Here is a 21,650-nt window from a genome sequence, read left to right on the forward strand (position 1 = left end):
AAATGTGTCCCAAAAAGCCAATCGTCAAGGTGTTGACGGTTGAGCAACCAAGTATTGTAATTGATTTGTTAATAAATAAAATATATTTGGCATTTTCATCATAAGCTTTCATCTTCTAATGAACTCCGTTGTTATGATGAAGTCCTTAGGACTATTTAGATTCGATAAAGAGAGGATTTATCGATTAGTCCTTAAAACAGTTCACGATCAAATGATAGGCTGTTAATAAGGACGACAGCTTCTATCGAGCATAGGTCGCTGTAGGCCATATGGGTTGGTTGTCCTCTTAACCAAAGAGTGTGGAGACACTGGTATGGCATACAAGTGAGATGTACTGGTACATCATCATTGAACGTGACCAACTCCAGAGTATTCTACTGTCGAGAATGTCTCTGATGGGATATAGGTATAAGTGTCCCTTAGACTTGAGATCGCCTCAGTGACTTGCAAGCAACTCACTGTGCTTTGGTACTGGACTAACTGAATTTCTAATTCAGGGATGGAAGGCTTCTGGGCACAGTCAAGTACTTGCGAAGTCAGAGTGTGATCGAGATGGATTGACCACTCCAAGAGTTGGAGAAGAATGAGTCGTTGTATTTAATTTAGCAAAACTTTGGCCAGGATAATCCATCAGATGGATTTGATATTTTGAAATACAATGTGGATAACTTGATCAGAGTTGACAGTTGAACTCTGGGGTGTCTTATGATCATTTTGGTCAAGGGATGAATTATATGAAAACTATATCCGCATGGGTTCTAAGGATGTTCTACACATTCGACCTCTCCGTCGTCGGGTACCGTTGCTAGATGGTCACTTCGATTGGTACAGGAATTTGTTCCTGTGCTACCGGCTTAGGTTCGGACCTATGAGGTCACACACATTAGAGTTCATGATCCGATCGGATGGTTGATCAACGATTAAGAATCGTTCTAGGGTTAAATGATCAATACGATTGACATTTAACCCAGTGCAAGTGTTGCAGGAGGATCGATTAGCAATTCGATTGCTAATTGGCTTAATTTGATTAAGCTAATGGGCTGAGATTAAGTCTAATTAAATATGATTTAATTAGATTTGATTTGGGCTTGATTGAATCAAGTCCAATTAGTTTATTGGATAAGTCAAGTGCAAGGAAAAACTAGTCCTAGTTCAACTAGGACTTGGGTCAATCTAATTTCTAATTTGATTAGAAAATTAAATCAGATTTAAATCTAATTTAATCTGATGAAATTAGGTTCTTAATTGGGTTAAGACCTATTTTAATTGGGTTGATCTAATTTTGGTTTGATTTGATTTGAGAAACCAAATTAAAACAAGTCATAAGATAGAATCCTAGTAAGATTAGGATTCCACCTTGCACCATATAAGCCTTCCCACGCCCTCTCTCTCATTCAACGCCAATCTTCTCTTATTTTGTGCGACAAAAGCCCTCTCCCAGGTCTCTCCCATGTTCACAAAAGGTCTCCTCTCTTCTTTCTTACATGGAAGGTGGTTTGGATCAAATCAAAAAGGAATAAGTTTGGATTTCGAATTCTATGAGATAGAGTTTTAGAAATCCAAAACTCTTTCAATTTTGCACCGAATTTATCCAAATTTTTTTTGGAATTTTCATGGCTTTTAGGGTACAATTATGTACCCTTTGCTAGTGATCCATGTACGAAAATAAGGAGGTGCTCAAGAGTTGGGCGCCCCTTAACTTGCCATGTTTGGATAAGCCTTGATTAGGTATTTGACCTAGACAAGGACTCTATCATATCTCTTTATATAAAACGAGTTTTTTCATGAAATTTTCGATGAAAACAGAGATTTGAGAGATCTTTGGGCCATCCAAAAATCAGAGAGAAAGACTTTTGGGTCGTGGAGATATAAAAGACACAAGTTAGGGTGTCTAGAGAGAGAAACAAGAAGAAGAAGAGGGTCTTCTTCTCGGATTGTTTGTTTTCATATCTTTCCTCCCTCCATCTTGAGTTTCCTGAGAGCGTCTCAGATCTGAAACTCCTCTACTTTCCATCTTTGGAAGATCCAAATCAAGAAGAAGGAGGCACCTGATCAACCATCAAAGAAGGATCAGTGTAGTACTAGCATACTGTGCTGATTTTCTGAAGCAGGACTTCTGATCGAGATTTGTGGGCTCGTGTGGACGACTCCTAGAGGCCGGACGCGTGTGCGGCTTGCACATCATCCTCAAGTCCGGATCAGCGAGGTTAGAACGTCTAACTTGCAAGGTAATAGATCTGATCTATTGTTTAATACATACATTAGATGTAGTATAGAAACATGTTGATATGATCAACATGTAGTTCATGCTATATTTATATATTTTAATTTGTGATTTAATGCTATGTAATAATCATGTAATAGGATCTTAGATCTAGGGATTCTCTGATTTTAGAAAATAATTTTGATTTATTTTAGTCTTCCGCTGTATGATCTTGAAAAAGTTTCAAGATCTAACCCTGAAACCCTAGATCTGGTTCCTACAATTGGTATCAGAGCAAGGTTCTTTATTACATGATTATTTATATATGCTTAGATTATTTCTTAGATTAGATCTAATTTATAATCTGATTATTAAATCTAAAATTAAAATTTTAGATCAATCACGAACTGCAAGGTTGTCCTGCTGTAAGGTTTACCCGTTACAGTGCAAAGGTTGTCCTAATTTGTGTAGATCTATCTTTAATCAAAATTTGTTAGATATGATCTAGATTAAATTTATGATTTATTAGATTTAAAAGATGTTTAAATCTGAAATAAAATCTCTTTGTTAATAATTTTTGTGCAAAGAAATTATTTAAAGTTGAAATTATTTCAATTACATGAACCTGTTTAGATTAGATCTAAAGTAGTTTCATGTTTATTTCACTTGTATCTTGATTATGAATCAAACATGCAATATGGTTGGTAGAATCATATTGTAAAATTGTTTTACAAATATGAAAATTATTTTTTGAAAAGTCGAACCCAACCCTCAGCCCAAAACTTAATTAAGAATTAAGAAGTTGTTTGATTAGATTCTAGGATTGTGAATTGAAGAACCTAAGACACAAACCATAACAAATTAGGTTAATGGGTTAGTGGGAATTAGGTCCATTAATTGGGTTAGACCTATGGTTAGATTGAAGATGGACTTAATTAGAGAATTGACTAAATTTAATCAATTATTGTCTTAGATTAGGTCAAGGATTCTCTAGATCAATTACAATAGTTGTAGTTGGTCAAGTCCATGTCTTTAACGAGAACCAAATGGACTTGATTTTTGGCTAAGCGGTCTAGCACGAACCGGTAGGTTGATCTAATCGAAACTAATTAAACCAGTTGGTGTCTAAGATAAACCAGACCGGTGGTTTTTAATTGGGAGCCCGCTTACCTGACCATTTCTGATGGTGTCTAAGGCAAGCTTTGGCAGACCCTCCTACTGATCGAACTTACCTGGCCTCTTGGTGAAATTATGTTTTGATCGGATCACTTGACTATTCGAGCTGACCCATGTCAGCTAGGTAAATCAGTGTGATTGATTTAGGTGCTCCTAGACCAGCCTTTTTAAATGGTCTCTCTTAAGCTGACTTGGTGAAGCCAGTGGGAGGATCATGATAAGCTGGTTCATTTGACCTCATCTTCTATATTATTTAAATCCTCTAAAATTATTAGGTCCTTAAAATGACAAAGTTATGGAGATAACTGAGTCATAGCCTCCCATTAAGGTGTTTGATAATGAGTCCATTAACTCAATAATCATTGCAGACCCAAAGGCCTGGTGCTTGTTGACTAATGGAATTATCACTCATCATATGATGACTTGGAAGTGTCTCTCTAATGGTGGTTAGGTGGACCAACCAAAGTTGGGTTTAATCATTCGTTGGTTAGATACATCAAGTATGATCATGTTAATGGTTGGACCTAACCGGATCCTTACAGTGGAGGCCAAAGCCTACTGATTAGGTTTCTGGGGCAAAATTAAAATTACTAAAAATTGTTTAGAGAAACAATTGGTTATGAACCTACCCTTAGATGTACATGGGTTGGCCAACCAAAGTTGGGCTTGTGTGCAGTCTAAGTGGATTCTAGTACCCACTAAGGAATTAGGGTAATTCCTCGAATTGGAGGTAGATGCTATCAATTCGAATAAAATAGTAGGAGAAACCTTTTGATTAAAGTCCAAATCTTTAGATTTAATGAATCAATTACTAATTAGGTTATGGTTCTCCTTTGTGCAAATATGGCCACTTTCCTATCGCTCCGATCATTGTTGGATAATGATAAGTTGGTGGAATCCAACTTCAGTAGCTGGTACCGAAAGTTGAAGATAGTCCTGGAGCATGAACGGATCCTATATGTGATAATGGATCCTGCACCTGAGGAGCCAGCTGTCAATGCACGTGGAACAGTCAGAGACACTTACCAGAAGTGGCTCAATGATCGGACCACGGTGCATTGTATCATGCTGGCTGCCATGAGCGACGAGTTCAGTCGCAGATTCGAGACGGCTCAGCCAAAGGACATGTTTCAAGTGTTGGAGGATGCCTTTGGCACACTCGATGACGTGGAGAGGCACAGGACTCGTTGTGCCATCTTCAATGCCAAAATGAGGGATGGTGCTTCTGTCACTGATCATGTATTGTACATGATGGAACGATTGAGCAAGCTCAGCTTTCTTTGCATAAGCAGCTTGGGAAAGATGCAGGACTGAACTTGTTGCCCAAGTCTTATCTCCCATTCCTCACTCATTATAGAATGACAAAGCCTGAAGAGAACTACCACGGGTTACTGGGGTTGCTTCAGAACTTTGAGAAGGATCACCAACTTCACAAGGAGTCGGTGAACTTAGTGGGAGGTTCGTCTTTTGGTTTTCGACCTTTTAAGAAAGGGAAGAAGAACAAGAAGAAGAAAGTAAAGAAGATGCAAGTTCAGGCTGGGACATCAGTACAGAGCCAGACTAAAAAGATCAAGCCTGATAAGAGTCTATTCTACCGGCAAGCATCCTAGATTAGATAGTGTGTCAGATATCTACTTATGGCACTGTAGGCTAGGTCATATAAACAAGAACAGAATAAATAGGTTGACTCAAGAGAGAATCCTCGAAGTTAGTGATTGTGAATCACTTCCAACCTGTGATTTGGTAAAATGACCAAGTCACCTTTTACTGGAAAAGGTGAGAGAGCTACTGAGCTCTTGGGCCTAGTACATACTGTTGTATGCGGGCCCATGAGCACCAGTGCTATAGGTGGATATTTTTACTTCATAACTTTCACGGATGACCTATCCCGATATGGATGTCTATCTGATGAAACATAAGTCGGATTCATTTGAAATGTTCAAACGATTCCGAAGTGAAGTAGAAAAACAAACTGGGAAGAGTATTAAAACTCTTCGATCTGATCGAGGAGGAGAATACCTTTCTAGTGAGTTTCTCACATATCTAGGAGAGAATGGGATTCTCTCCCAATGGATTCCTCCAGGAACACCACAGCATAATGGTGTGTCTGAAAGGAGGAATCAGACTCTGTTAGACATGGTCCGATCCATGATGGGTTTTGCTAGCTTGCCGATATCCTTCTGGGGATATGCACTCGAATCGACCTGTTATCTATTAAATAGGGTTCCAAGTAAGTCTGTAATTAAGACTCCATATGAGATATGGACGGGACGTAAGCCAGCACTTTCACACCCTAGGGTCTGGGGGTGCCCGGCCTATGTCAAACGATTAGTCACAGACAAATTTGGACCTAGGTCTGACAAATGCTCATTCATAGGGTACCCCAAAGAGAAAAAGATATTTTTTCTACCATGCTGATGAACAAAAGGTGTTCGTCAATCTTAAGGCAATCTTTTTAGAAAAGGAGTTCCTTGGTAAAGGAACCGTTGCCTCTAAGGTTGAACTTGATGAAGTTCAACAGGTAGAAGGACCAACACCAATAGCTGAACCTGAGTCGGATATGATTAGATTAGATCCGGAGCCCAATGTACCTGCACCATTAAGGCGATCCGGTAGAGTACCGCGTCAGCCGGACAGATACTACGATTTCTTGGTCCGGAACGGTGATCCCATCGAACTTGATGAGAATAATGAGGATCCGATCACCTATATGGATGCAATGCAGAGACCTGATTCCGAGAAATGGTTTGAAGCCATGAAATCCGAAATGGAGTCCATGAAGGTCAACGATGTATGGACATTGGTTGACCACCTGAAGGGGTTAAATCCATTGGGTGTAAATGGGTCTTCAAAAGGAAGAGGGGCGCAGACGGAAAGGTGGAGACCTATAAAGTCCGTCTGGTCGCCAAGGGGTATCGTCAACGTTATGGTATTGACTATGACGAGACATTTTCTCCTGTGGCAATGCTCAAATCCATTCGAATAATGCTTGCAATAGCTGCCCATCTGGATTATGAGATCTGGCAGATGGATGTAAAGACAGCTTTCCTGAATGGAGAGCTGACCGAAGAGATGTATATGATACAACCTGAGGGGTTTACATCCACAGATGAGTCCAAGGTGTGCAAGCTTCAGAGATCCATTTATGGATTGAAGCAAGCTTCTCAGAGTTGGAACATGCGTTTTGATAAGGTGATCAAAACGTATGGCTTCATTAAGAATGGAGAAGAGCCCTGCATCTATAAATGGGCAAATGGTCCAGTTGTGGTATTCCTTGTCTTGTACGTAGATGACATTCTCTTAATCGGGAATGACATCCCCGCACTACAAGGAATAAAAGTTTGGTTGTCATCACAGTTCTCCATGAAGGACTTGGGTGAAGCATCCTATATCCTAGGGATGAAGATCTATAGGGATAGATCTAAAAGGATGCTTGGGTTATCCCAGTCCATGTACATAGACACTGTGCTGAAGAGGTTCAGCATGGAGAATTCTAAGAAGGATTATCTATCGATAGGCCAAGGAATTTCTCTCTCTAAGAAGGATTGTCCGACAACTCCTGAAGAGAGAGCATATGAGTAGTCCCATATGCTTCAGCCGTGGGATCTATCATGTACGCCATGACATGTACAAGACCAGATGTGGCATACTCACTAGGAGTAGTGAGTAGATACCAATCTGATCCTGGAGAAAATCACTGAAAAGTGGTTAAAGCCATCCTTAAGTATTTGAGAAATACTAAAAATAATGGTTGGTTTATGGCGAGTCAGATCTGAAACTTGTGGGGTTCACAGACTCTAGCTTCCAATCTGACCATGATGACAGCAGGAGCGTGTCGGGTTATATCTTTACTCTGAATGGTGGAGCCATCTGCTGGAAGAGTTCCAAGCAACATACTGTGGCGGACTCTGTTTGTGAAGTGGAGTACATCGCAGCATCGGATGCTGCGAAGGAAGCTGTGTGGCTGAGAAAATTCATCAACGAGCTCGGAGTAGCACCCTCCCTCGATGGTCCGGTCCTGCTCTACTGCGACAGCACTGGTGCCATAGCTCAGGCGAAGGAACCTAAAGCACATCAGCGGACGAAGCACATCTTGCGCCGCTTCCACCTGGTCCGAGAGATCGTGGATCGAGGTGACGTCGATCTTCAGAAAATCGACGGAAAGGAGAACCTGGCCGACCCCTTCACTAAAGCCCTGGCGATAAAGGAGTTTGACAACCACAAGTCGAAGATGGGTATTAGATACTGTGCCGAGTGGCTTTAGGACAAGTGGGAGTTGTTGGAAAATGTGTCCCAAAAAGCCAATCGTCAAGCTGTTGACGGTTGAGCAACCAAGTATTGTAATTGATTTGTTAATAAATAAAATATATTTGGCATTTTCATCATAAGCTTTCATCTTCTAATGAACTCCGTTGTTATGATGAAGTCCTTAGGACTATTTAGATTGATAAAGAGAGGATTTATCGATTAGTCCTTAAAACAGTTCACGATCAAATGATAGGCTGTTAATAAGGACGATAGCTTCTATCTAGCATAGGTCGCTGTAGGTCATATGGGTTGGTTGTCCTCTTAACCAAAGAGTGTGGAGACACTGGTATGGCATACAGATTAGATGTATTGGTATATCATCATTGAACGTGACCAACTACAGAGTATTCTGCTGTCGAGAATGTCTCTGATGGGATATAGGTATAAGTGTCCCTTAGACTTGAGATCGCCTCAGTGACTTGCAAGCAACTCACTGTGCTTTGGTACTGGACTAACTGAATTTCTAATTCAGGGATGGAAGGCTTCTGGGCACAGTCAAGTACTTGCGAAGTCAGAGTGTGATCGAGATGGGATTGACCACTCCAAGAGTTGAAGAAGAATGAGTCACTGTATTTCAATTTAGCAAAACCTTGGCCAGGATAATCCATCAGATGGATTTGATACTTTGAAATACAATGTGGACAACCTGATCAGAGTTGACAGTTGAACTCTGGGGTGTCCTATGATCATTTTGGTCAAGGGATGAATTATATGAAAACTATATCCGCATGGGTTCTAAGGATATTGTTCTACACATTTGACCTATCCAGTCGTCGGGTATCATTGCTAGATGGTCACTTCGATTGGTACAGAAATTTGTTCCTGTGCTACCGGCTTAGGTTCGGACCTATGAGGTCACACACATTAGAGTTCATGATCCGATCGGATGATTGATCAACGATTAAGAATCGTTCTAGGGTTAAATGATCAATACGATTGACATTTAACCCAGTGCAAGTGTTGCAGGAGGATCGATTAGCAATTCGATTGCTAATTGGCTTAATTTGATTAAGCCAATGGGTTGAGATTAAGTCTAATTAAATATGATTTAATTAGATTTGATTTGGGCTTGATTGGATAAGTCCAATTGATTTATTGGATAAGCCAAGTGCAAAGAAAAACTAGTCCTAGTTCAACTAGGACTTGGGTCCATCTAATTTCTAATTTGATTAGAAAATTAAATCAGATTTAAATCTAATTTAATCTGATTAAATTAGGTTCTTAATTGGGTTAAGACCTATTTTAATTGGGTTGATCTAATTTTGGTTTGATTTGGTTTGAGAAACCAAATTAAAACAAGTCATAAGATAGAATCCTAGTAAAACTAGGATTCCATCTTGCACCACATAAGCCTTCCCCACGCCCTCTCTCTCATTCAACGCCAATCTCCTCTTATTTTGTGCGACAAAAGCCCTCTCCCAGGTCTCTCCCACGTTCACAAAAGGTCTCCTCTCTTCTTTTTTACATGGAAGGTGGTTTGGATCAAATAAAAAAAGAATAAGTTTGGATTTCGAATTCTATGAGATAGAGTTTTAGAAATCCAAAACTCTTTCAATTTTGCACCGAATCTATCCAATTTTTTTTGGAATTTTCGTAGCTTTTAGGGTACACATTATGTACCCTTTGCTAGTGATCCATGCACGAAAATAAGGAGGTGCTCAAGAGTTGGGCGCCCCTTAACTTGCTATGTTTGGATAAGCCTTGACTAGGTATTTGACCTAGACAAGGACTCTATCATATCTCTCTATATAAAACGAGTTTCTTCATGAAATTTTCGGTGAAGACAGAGATTTGAGAGATCTTTGGGCCATCCAAAAATCAGAGAGAAAGACTTTGGGTCGTGGAGATATAAAAGACACAAGTTAGGGTGTCTAGAGAGAGAAACGAGAAGAAGAAGAGGGTCTTCTTCTCGGGTTGTTTGTTTTCATATCTTTCCTCCCTCCATTTTGAGTTTCCTGAGAGCGTCTCAGATCTGAAACTCCTTCTACTTTCCATCTTTGGAAGAGTCCAAATCAAGAAGAAGGTGGCACCTGATCAACCATCAAAGAAGGATCAGCGCAGTACTAGCATACTGTGCTGATTTTCTGAAGCAGGACTTCTGATCGAGATTTGTGGGCTCGTGTGGACGACTCCTAGAGACCGGACGCGTGTGCGGCTTGCAACATCATCCTCAAGCCTGGATCAGCGAGATTAGAACGTCTAACTTGCAAGGTAATAGATCTGATCTATTGTTTAATACATACATTAGATGTAGTATAGAAACATGTTGATATGATCAACATGTAGTTCATGCTATATTTATATATTTTAATTTGTGATTTAATGCTATGTAATAATCATGTAATAGGATTTTAGATCTAGGGATTCTCTGATTTTAGAAAATAATTTTGATTTATTTTAGTCTTCCGCTGTATGATCTTGAAAAAGTTTCAAGATCTAACCCTGAAACCCTAGATCTGGTTCCTACATGGAAGTGTTGCATTTGTGAAACCGTTGGATGGCTCACTCGATGAATGGAGGTGTTGCCTCCCTAAAGTCATTGGGTGGCCAATCTAGTTCAAGCTGGAGCCTGTCAGTCGATGATCATTATGAGACATGACCAACCTATGGTTGGCTTGAGAGCCACTTATCCAACTTGAAACATTTGAAAACATTTCTTCAATCCAACACCAAGCCTGGTTTTGAAACACCACAGACGGAAAGCTTTTTTGCTGGAAAGTGTCCAGCAGATGCCCAAGTCAGATAACTTTTAGGGAAATAGGGGAGGTTCAATATGTGTAGCAAGTTAGAAACTCGAGAGCCTATAGAGCTTAGAACTATGAACTTAGGCTTAGAACTTAGCTTCAGAACTCAAAATCTAAACTTCCCTCGGCACTTTGAACTTAGAACTTACTAGGAGAGCCCCTTGGAGTAATTTTTATAGGCAAGGGCTGGTACCTATTGCTATGGAATTTGGGGATGTGTGAGTTGGCTGTTTTGGATAACCATTCGCACCCCCCACACTAATTCCTGCCTATCTCAGGGTTACGAAAATCATTTGCCATCGTGTGCCAGCTGTAGCTAGATGGGGGTAGATTTGGGCATCTTCATGCAGCCCTGAACTAGCCACATGGCAAGAGCTGATTGGCCAAGGTGAATACTTTGCAGCAAGCTTGTGGTGGGCTCTGATTGGTTGGTTCTGTTATGTCACCTATGGTTAGTTCTGGTGTGTATCAATTGGAAACAATTGATGTATTTATTGTGCTATGCTACGTACTCACTACATTCTGCTTGTTCTTGGAAATTTGAAATTTGCATTATGAAATTATCGGGACAAGCATATAATGAGTAAGTTGCAATTTTCTTCCATTTAGTGATAATTTATTGGCAATAATTTGTTTATATACTAGGAAAAATGAACATATTCATACTAGATGATTCATGTAATATAAGTTTTTAGATTCCTTAGTATGGCCACCATTGGCCTCGATAGCAATGTTTAGTTAAAATACGAAAATAATAGAGCTCCACATTGGAGAAAAGGAGGAATGTTAGTTGTATTTGACCTCAATGAGCTAATGCTTAGGGCTGGAATACCAATATAGCAATATATTCTACTAGGCCCTATATGGTTAACTTGGAACAGTTAGATTCTTATATTCCTGGCCTGCTTTGCTCCTTAGTACTTATGTATAACCCTATATTAGGCCTATCATACTATGTTGATACCGAATGATACAAATTAATCTTATTATTCCCCTTCTTCTAGTTCTCTTAGTAATGAATTTGTCAATCAGTAGTTTTCACTGTATTGACTTTTATGCATTTAAAAAAGAGTGGGCAAGGGACTTTCTTTTACAAAAAGAGAAAGTAATCTGGAAAGAAAGCTGATGTGTTACTTTTTGATCATTTCTATCAATATTAGATGTGTTTTTTTAATAAATTTTGCTATTGCATTTTCATTTGCAGGTAAACAAATCAAACGCCGGAAGCGACACAGGAGAAAGCACTTTGAAGACCAAGAACAATGCATAATGAGGGGTGTTTATTTCAAAAATATGAAATGGCAGGCGGCAATAAAAGTCGACAAGAAGCAAATCCACTTGGGCACTGTTGGATCACAAGAGGAAGCGGCCCGATTGTATGACAGGTATTTGCACACACTACTCAATGCGATTGCTATATGATTTTCATTTCTACTGGTGTCCTAAAATTTGAAAATTGCTACTTGTGCTTTTTCTTGATTGCATCCAATTTCAAATTGCTTTGACAAATTTGCTTCTCAGATTGAAGCCTGCACTTGTACAAAAATTTCTGTGATGGATAATTTTGGTCATTGACTTAGTCTTTGAAGGACAATTATTTTATTGCTACTCTTTTATGAGAATGCCCTCAACTTCATTACCAATCAACTGAAACTGCCATATCTTATAACATGTCTTGATCTTTGTCTACTAATTACTTGATGCAGGTCTAACCCTGATGGAATGAGGTGTAAGGTAGCAACTGAGTATTTTAGGCATGAAAAATTTAAGAACTAATACTTGTGGATGAAGAATCTGTGATCTAGATTGAGTTTCATGTCTTTAACGATCTTGTTTACCACAAAAAAGATAAATAACAGCAGAAAAAGCTGCAAAATTTATCTTGGTGGCCTATTTTGCTGGGAGTAGTCTTCTTTTTGGAAACCCTAGAAACCATCAGCCTGGTGTAGAGGAAGTCCTGGATTTCAAGTATAATCTTAACATCGGAAAAAAGTTTTATTTAAGAAGCCTTGCAATGATGATAAAACCCTTTTACTGCATTCCAGTAGGGCAAACTTGTAATCTTCATAAAAGAAATAAGCTTTCTACTATGCAAACTCAAATCTCACTTCTCACTCATGAACCCGGGCTCCTTTCCCAGCCCAATCACTTGACTAATCAGATTTCACAATACAAGTCAAATAATTACATCATTAAGTTACTTAATAACATTGGTCAGAAGACCTTAATTAACCAATAAACTGATAAAAGATCTGAACAATATTCCGATGGTTCCTTTTAGCTGTTGATGTTTTGACATATATGATTTTTATTTCATAAATTGATGAATCTCCTAGAGAAGCCCTTATATGACTATACGTAAATTATGGTCAGACTTCTAACTCTTCAAGGTCAATTTTAACCTTCTTAAATGTCTTCTCTTGTAGTTAATCCTGTCAACTGTAACAAGACATTTAGGTGGGCTTATTTCATGCTTTCCATCAATGGATTCTAAATCAGAACTCTGCCTAATTCTACAGCTTCCATAGAAAAATCTTTGCTAATTGTATGCTTGGCCTCCTAATATGCGGATGTACACTTCCACGGATTTGTATCCTGTTATTTTTCATTCTTTGTACGTTTACATTTTTAATGTGTTTGACCCCATTGCGTGTGTAAGTGGATAGAGCAAATGTCAAAGATGCTACTTATGTGGAATGATCCATCAGAAGAGACAGCTTTAATGTACACTTTTACACAATGTTAGGCTCAGCCTCTCAAACATAGCATGTATACATATGCCATGGATATGCAATGTGCACATAATACAAGCTGTGTAACACAGATGAAAAAAATATATATCTTAAACACTTTTGTACTCACGATGGTATCAATTGAGTCTGCCCTGTAGCAACTAAAAGCTTATAATGATGTAGATTTGAATTGCATCAGTGGAACGCATTCCAGCCAACATCTTAATTTTTTTCCCCTCTACTTTTGATGCACTTCTACAAACGTTGCCAACTCATGTTCTAAAACTCATTCAATTTAATATGTCAAGTGCAGCTTCCTGTTAGATATTTGAAAGCTTGGTGCAGCTGCAGAGGAAAAGAATATATATAAACCCTTTTATTGATGAGTAAAAATGAGCACTTATCATGATAGGATTAACTTATCATGCATACAAGATTATCATGACATTAAAGCAACATCTGTTTGTTAAGCTTGATTTTTAGTTATTGTATTCAATCTACAGCTATTACAGATCAACATCAGGCACTACATCTTGAAGATATTGCCAGGAATATGTGCCGGGCACTAGATCAACAGATGCTTCTTCTGCAGATTCTCTCAGTCATTTTCACGAATGAAATCAGCAAATGACAATAACTAAGGGGATAGCTCGGGAACCAAATAAGTGTTGTCTGTAAATGTTGAAGCCTGTTGTGAATCATGTTATCTAGAAAGTTTTATCTCTGTATGACAGAGAAGGGAAAAGAAGGTTAGGGAGGAGAAGAATAATTAACAATCATTAGATTTGCTGTTTATTCATAAATTAATAGGAATGAAATTGGAGGTTAAAAAAGGGAAGGAAGAAGTAAAAATGAGATTGGTGATAAGCTCAAGATAACAAGAAAATATAGGCCTTGCTATGTTCAAATCTTGGTTTAGCACCAGATAAGTGATGCTGAAGGTTGGATCATATTTTATTGTTTTTTGCTGAAATTGAAATATTTCATTAAATCGTATTGGTTTTGCCAGAAATTCATCTAGAATCTATCCAAATTTTTAGGAAATTTAGCTTGTTTTGTTCTTGTTATCAGATATTCAGTAGCCTTGGTCTGAACAACTTATGTAAGGCATGCTAACCTTCTTTTGGGATTCTTCTTGTTTTTGTTATTTTGTTTGATGGGTAGGGCTTCCTTGTTAGTGGAGATGTGGCCTCTACAAAGCACTTCTGTGAGATCCACATTCAATTTTGTTACTTTCAAAGATTTGGAAACATTTTTGGTATTTGTTGGAAGTTGGGATGAAACTTTTTTCAACTAATTTTTATGTTAGTTTTAAGCTCTTGGAAAATTCTTGCCTGTGATAAAAGTATTTAAACTTGATCTTTCTTTTTGTAAGTGAGCAATCTTTCTAAAAAAATAGGATGTTACTTTTTATGAAATTCCCAACTTTGTGGTATAATTTTTATACAGAGTAAAGAAATTAAAAAATTTTCAATGTTGTAATCTTTTGAAAAGAGAATCTGGATGTTGAGGAAATTTTAATTTTTGATCATGCACTTATATTTGGTGTACTACATTGAACCTGCCAGCTGATGAAGCAAATTTTATATTAATCATTTTTATAGTTGAAAATTTAATGGTTCACATTTTCATAGGAGAGTTAATATTTGCTAGTTGTGCCTTCAAATATAGATTCTTCTTTTGCATATATATCCTTGCAAGTATGGTTTGTTGCACATTTGCTATTTGAATATCACTATTAACATCTATGTAAACCCCTCAAATCATCTTGTTTTTTCATGGATGCTCCTCCCATTAGATTTTTAGCTAATGACATTAACAAATAACCATTTTGAGTATCATTTGACACTAATACCCTTCTATATTAATACCCCTGAAAAATTTAATATCTAGTTTGTATTGAAAAGAGTTATATTTTTATGTACATTTTTTGGGGTATTAATGTAAAGGAGTAATAGAGTGGTTTAATTTTTCTATTAAAATGATTATTTATCAACACCATCGCCCAAAAAACCTAAAGGAGGGGTTCCTATGCAAAACAAGATGATTTGAGGGGTATATGCAAATAGTGATTTATAGAGGCTAAATATATGCAATAAGCCATATTTGCAAGCATATAGGCGCAAAAAGCCCTTAAAATTCTGTATTGTTTTCTTTATTGATTGACATTCAATATCATTCCTATTCTATAATTCTTGATACTACAAAAGATACCCAAACCATTCGTACCAAGACTTATTCACACCAATAAGTGTTGCATTTTTAGCTAAGAATTTATCTGAGTATTTTTTAAATATTTTTATAATTTTACTGTTTATCATGAATTCTCTTTTTCCCTTTTAATCTCATCATGGTTGTCTATTTTAATATAATTTGAAATACTTGTCTGTAGCTTTGGAACAAAAAAGCTGAAATTATATGTTAAAACAGCATGCTATTGTTTGAAATGATTTGTATTCGCTTCTCCTTACCTTTGTACTGAACCTATATTTTTTTCTTATTTTTCTTTTTTTATAATCCTTTTAACATTTTGTTAATTAGTTGGCATTGTTTATATAGGAATCATAAATATTGAAACTACCAGATATTTCAGTCAACACCTTACCTGAAAGTCTAAAACTAAGTTTCAGAACTTTGAAGAAGAGTTTCAGAAATTTGAAGAAGGTGCCCAAAAAACCTAAGGGGGTAAATCATACCTGAAAACTTGATACCCTGCTCCGATTATTTTATAATCATCGAGTATAGATCCAAATTAAGTTTTTGAAGACCTTATCAGATAAGAGTTGGATTTCATATTATAGGATTCGATTTCTTAATGGAATGAATTGGATGTAGCTATATTCAAATATGAAAACTAGATAACCTGAGTACATATGCACAAACTATATATATGTACTACATATGTAAATATAATAATATAAAGAGAATTGGCTACATGATATGTGTTGATTCCTTTTCTCTATGTTTGGATTTATGTTTTTTTTGTAGACATGCTCTCCTTAACTCTTGCCTACTGCCATTTCAGTTCCAAAATCCTAGCCAGCGCTAAGATTTTAAATATGTTCTAATCAAACCAAAGATAAATAGAAATTTAAATATGTTTCAAAAGTGATTGGACTTTTTCAAAAGGAATCGTTCGTTTCTTCTATCATGCTCCTTTTCCGCTAGTATTTGTTAGTTGTTACAGATTTACTATATATAGAGGATTATTGTGATAAAAGTTCTCTTAGCTTTGAAAGAGTTAACCCTTGGCTTGTTGGTCTACTAAAATCGTGTGCTGAATTGAACATAAAAAAAACTTGAATGTGATTCTGAACTGAGATTGGATATGAGTTCGGAGCATACTCATCTGGATGGATCTGAAGGTGAATCAGAACTCAGATTTTCTTTTCGAGTTCAGATGCAATACGGCAAGGATCCAACCCAAGTCTGACTCATTTATATCCCTATCAAAACCCATCTAGCTTGTGAGGAATGAACTGTAGGTGATAACAGTGATTCAATTCAACTTGTCACTGATTTTAAGGGAAGGGGAATTGGATGACCAAATTGCTAGAACAGAAGTCATCTGATACCTTCAGTCTAAAGATTAGTTTACACTCTGTTGGTTGCAGATTTATAAAACCTGATTAAACAGTTGGTGATGCTATTAATTTAGTCAAATTGCTGTCTGCTGATGCTGTTGCCAGCCTTGCGTTGCATAATACATGCCATTCTGTGCTACTGCTTGTCGCACATGCTAATACACTGGTATGTATAGCTCATACCACATGCTTATATGACTTTGGCATGGTATGTGCTGATGATCATGGGTTACACTTTAATCCTTGAAAGTTGGTATATTTTAGTAGGATTACAAGGTACTGTCAAAAGATTCATAGTTTGGTCACTAGAATATGGAGGAAAATGATAGCAATGTCCATGACGTTGCCTCAAGGCTCTCAACTCAAGTGCTTGTCTGGAAACTGACATACCTAGTTAGAATGTTGGCTACATTTGGTGGATACAAGGCTTAGCTTCTGCCCTAGCTGAAAAATGGGAATCTGACATTGGAATTTGGATCATGTTTTTTCGGAACTGTCATTACATAGCTTGTGCCAACTTGAATAATTCCTTTAACGTATGGATGGATGGAGGGTGACAAGCGAAAGGGAAGCCAAAGTTAAGAAGAGAAATGGGTGACTTGGGTACATAGATTAGGCAGAGGCTTCTGCAATGGAGAGAGAAGGTACGGTATTTTCAAGCTTTCCTTTTCCTGAATTCAGCAACAAAGAGATCATAATTAGTGGTTAAAAAGAGTCATTAACATAAAACCGATCCATGGGTCCATTTTGATCCTACTTTGTCAGTGACTGATATCCAGCGGAGTTCTTGAATTGGAATGTCTTCAAATTGCTTCCCACCTTCCAAAGCCTTTGTTGGTCACTTAGTCATTTCCTCCATAATTTTGGACTCTTAATCATAGATCTGAAGCATATTGAGTTGCTACATGCTTTATTGACCATTGCATGAAGTTTATTTAAATCCCCTATTGTGCTACTAGTCAGCTTCATTGTCCGCTAAAAAATATCTCATCCTTCCTAGTTTCAACTCCCACCTCAATTTCATCATGTTTGCCGCATTTATCTTAAACTTTTGTCCATACTTCACTAGATTCTGAATTTGTTTCATTTTTTTCTTTCTTACCATTATTTGGTTGTTGCTAAAATTGCCATTTAAGATTTTTACAATCACATCGAGACTGTCTGTCTCTCTCTTGTACATTTTTTTTGGAGTGGACCCTAAATCCTCTTAGAACCATGTTAGCATGACATGTAGGAATCTTGCTTACTAAATTTCATTAGGAATGTTAAAATGTAAAATAAAAACCAAAATCAATATATTAAGCAGGTGCTATCTAAACTATCCTTTTGTATGGGCCATGATGTTGATTATTTAGAAACAATTACACTATAAAATAATAACATAAAATAAAATCCATTAATACTGGAGAAGGTCTAAATCTACCCTGAATAAATTGTAAACTAATATGACTAACATTTTGTTATCTATTTGGGAACAACTTAAATGCACAGGACGGATCTTTGAGTACAATTCTCCTTTTTTTTATTTGCCTCTTGTTTGAAGGTAAAAAGAGAGATGAAAAATATATAGAATGAACTTACTGTAGATTTCGAGGGTGGCGGTGTTGTTTGTGGTCAAATGCTTTTCTAACTGCTATTGATGGGAATCAACATTTATGTGGATGCAAGAATAATGTGCATAAATAATGTGCTTGTACATTGTATTATGAAATTAAGTTGGAAAACACATTACCCACCCCACCGGTGATTCTTCGACCTATCTATGTAGGATATATTTTCTGGTCTATTATGCCACAAAATGGATGTGGTTTGGAGCAGCGGCGAGATACAGCTGTGTAGATAGAGACCATGAGACAAGTGCAAATCTGCTTATGTAACTCTTAGTTCTCCTTGATAGCAATCAGACTCTCTTTCCCCTCTTTCTCCTCCTCTCTCCCTTGCTCTCCCTTTTTTTTTTCTTCGTCATCTAGCATGAATGCAGGTCTACAAATGTGTGCATCCAAACTATGAATATAAGGTATAAAACATCATCTGCCGGATAAAAATATCTGAATGCTTTTCATGATTCAGTTCTGCAGGTCGTGTTTGTTGGTTGCCCTGTCCTGGCAAATAAGCATAAACCATTCACAGTTTAGGCAAGCCCAGTTGGCAGTAGCAATTCTTAAAGCAGCAAAAAGATAACGTTGTCCCATGCATGATATGTGGTTATTTTTTCTCTCTTTTTCCATGACTGACTTTATATATATTAGCTAGGAGAATACACCTACAGCTTAATTTACATTTTTCTATGTACAACTTTTCTCAAAAATTATGTATAAGGTGATCTCTCTGTTGTCCTGGCAAATAAGCATAAACCATTCACAGTTTAGGCAAGCCCAGTTGGCAGTAGCAATTCTTAAAGCAGCAAAAATATAACGTTGTCCCATGCATGATATGTGGTTATTTTTTCTCTCTTTTTCCATGACTGACTTTATATATATTAGCTAGGAGAATACACCTACAGCTTTATTTACATTTTTCTATGTACAACTTTTCTCGAAAATTATGTATAAGCTGATCTCTCTGTTGCTTCATGTTTCTCAAAATTGGAAACTTGATCGTCATTTACAGAGCTGCTTTCATGTGCGGGAGAGAACCCAACTTTGAACTCTCAGAGGAGGAGAAACAAGAACTAAGACAGTACAAATGGGATGATTTCTTGGCAGTGACACGCAATGCCATCAACAACAAGAGTAAATTAAGAGTTCACTTATACTGATCATATGATGGTTGTCTGAGGTTATTAGCAGTAATAATTGTTAAACTGCTTTTATTTTTCAGAACATCAGAAAAGGCTTGGTGCAGATAGGCGAAAGAAGCCTGAGAACCAGTTGCAGAGTAATGATGGGGAGCATGAGCAAGGCACCCATGCATCATCAGCATCTGATGATGGAGATGCTGATACATCTGTCTCGTAATCAGAATAATGCAATCAGAATAATGCAAGCAGGCCAAAGGCCAAATTACAACTGACCCTTAATTTTCCTATAGGGATTAGTCTATGTCTACATATTTTATATAGGTAGCGTATAGCTTATATTTCTCCATTAATTTGCTGTGTATAAAGCCCCTATTAGGGCAAGCAAGGGTTGATGAAACATATTAAATTCTGGTAAGAGAATTCTGTTGCCATTTTCAACTAGCCAATATAAGGCTGCATTTGGAGGCTTTTATCCTAATATTGTGTTTTATCATTTTCCTTTGCTGGTTCCTTGTACGCCTGTTCTTAAAGCCTGTTTGAATCAGTTCATGGAATCTGGCTGCAGCCCTGGGGTGACTTAAACCCAGAAATAGGATTAATAGATTTCTGCTCCACGAGAAGTTTTTAATTGATTAATGACGTACAGTCAATGTTTTTCTGATTGAATAATGCCGTTAGTCCCATTCTGATCAAAACAATTCTCCAACATCTAATGTTCTAGTTGGTTAAAATTAAAATTGACATCTCTGTGCCTAATAATTTTTTCTAAATGAGAAGGTTTTGAAGGTTGATTCGAAATGCAACCTGCTTTACTCTCATTGATAGTATTACGGTGTTGGTGCTCGGAGGACATGGTCGACATCTGTGCATGAGACAGAAGGGCATAAAAATGATTTCTGCATTTGTGCCTAGTACTCCTATTTCTGTCTACCTAAACATACTTGCATGGGGAAAGTATGCAAGGTGAAAGGAAACCTTCTCCAAGCTTTCATGTGCTTATCTCTTTAACAATGGAGTATGAGATATTGCATTGGTGCATCTTTATACAGCAATTGAATTTATGTTAGAGTTCTTTTACACAGTTAAAAAAAGATGTTCCTGTGCATGAGGCCCAGATGTGCATAACCTTACCTTATTAGTAGCAGCAATCGAAGCTAAGTTTATGTTAATTCATTGTGCCTTCTCCAGTGATTTTTATTATTGTTAGGTCTAAATCAGCTAGTCATGGTAAGACATGAACTCATCCATCTACGCAATCAATGATCAGACTTTTTTTCTTTTTCATTTTTTTTCCTGTTTTTTTATTTTAATTGTTGAGCCCTGCAAGGCTATCATAGAGACAATTCAACTTCTTTAGGTGTTGACATCTTTGGGCCTATGCTAAATTAGAGCACTGTATCTGTAACACTCCCTCAAGCCCTATGCTTACATGTATTTGACTCCATATTGCGCATGTCTGCATCTTGTAATCTATGCTTGCTTGCTATTGTGCCCAAGCTTCTGCAGAGTTAAGCATAAGACTTGCCTGGGTAAGGAAATTGTCTCATTAAGTAAATTGCAAAGTAGGATTTTGACTGCATAAGAATGCGATGTATGAGATGAATTGAAGATTAGTGTCCGATGGATTATCATTGCCACATGGGTGCATGAAGAATTTTACTGGTATGAATAGCGTTACTGCCTTCAATCCTAGAAAGCTCCAAGACCAAGGATGGACTTGAATGACCTTGATGTAGAGTTCCCTTTATGTGGGGCAAAAAATGGGTCACCTTGAGGTAAATTGTCATGTGGGGGTTTGAAGCTTAAAATCTCTTCTCCCACAACATTGTTAGTCATTGAGTCTACCCCCTTATCTATCCCACTCAATATTTTTTATGCCTTCTATTATGTCCTTAATTTGAGATCGTGAGTCTAGGGATTATGGCAACCGTTGCATACTTATGAAAAATTCTTCTCTCCCATAAGTATACAAGACATCTTATCAATATATTATAAAGCAATAACGGAATAAAATTCAAATAATTAATGTTTAATTAAATATCTTACAAAATAATATTTCATTGTTTTTCATCAATATTAATAAATCCTAATCTAAATAAAGATATCAAATATTGCTTCTAATTCACTTTTCCATATCAAATCTCCGACTCAAGCTAATTCTTT

General features: G+C 37.2%; 1 protein-coding gene across 2 annotated transcripts in view; it reads left to right on the forward strand.

Annotated features, from left to right (window-relative positions):
• The window catches only part of LOC105051213 (ethylene-responsive transcription factor-like protein At4g13040), a 45,657-nt gene extending 25,692 nt beyond the window's left edge, over nt 1–19,965 (forward strand). For both annotated transcript variants that reach the window (XM_010931534.4, XM_010931536.4), the window contains 3 exons: nt 11,636–11,816; nt 19,358–19,479; nt 19,568–19,965. In XM_010931534.4, coding sequence (XP_010929836.1) covers nt 11,636–11,816; nt 19,358–19,479; nt 19,568–19,704 — 440 coding nt within the window. In that variant the 3' untranslated portion in view covers nt 19,705–19,965. The remainder of the gene's footprint in view (nt 1–11,635; nt 11,817–19,357; nt 19,480–19,567) is intronic.
• The last annotated feature ends 1,685 nt before the right edge of the window (nt 19,966–21,650 follow it).

This window comes from Elaeis guineensis, chromosome 9 (genome assembly GCF_000442705.2).
Source record: "Elaeis guineensis isolate ETL-2024a chromosome 9, EG11, whole genome shotgun sequence".
NCBI lineage: Eukaryota > Viridiplantae > Streptophyta > Magnoliopsida > Arecales > Arecaceae > Elaeis > Elaeis guineensis.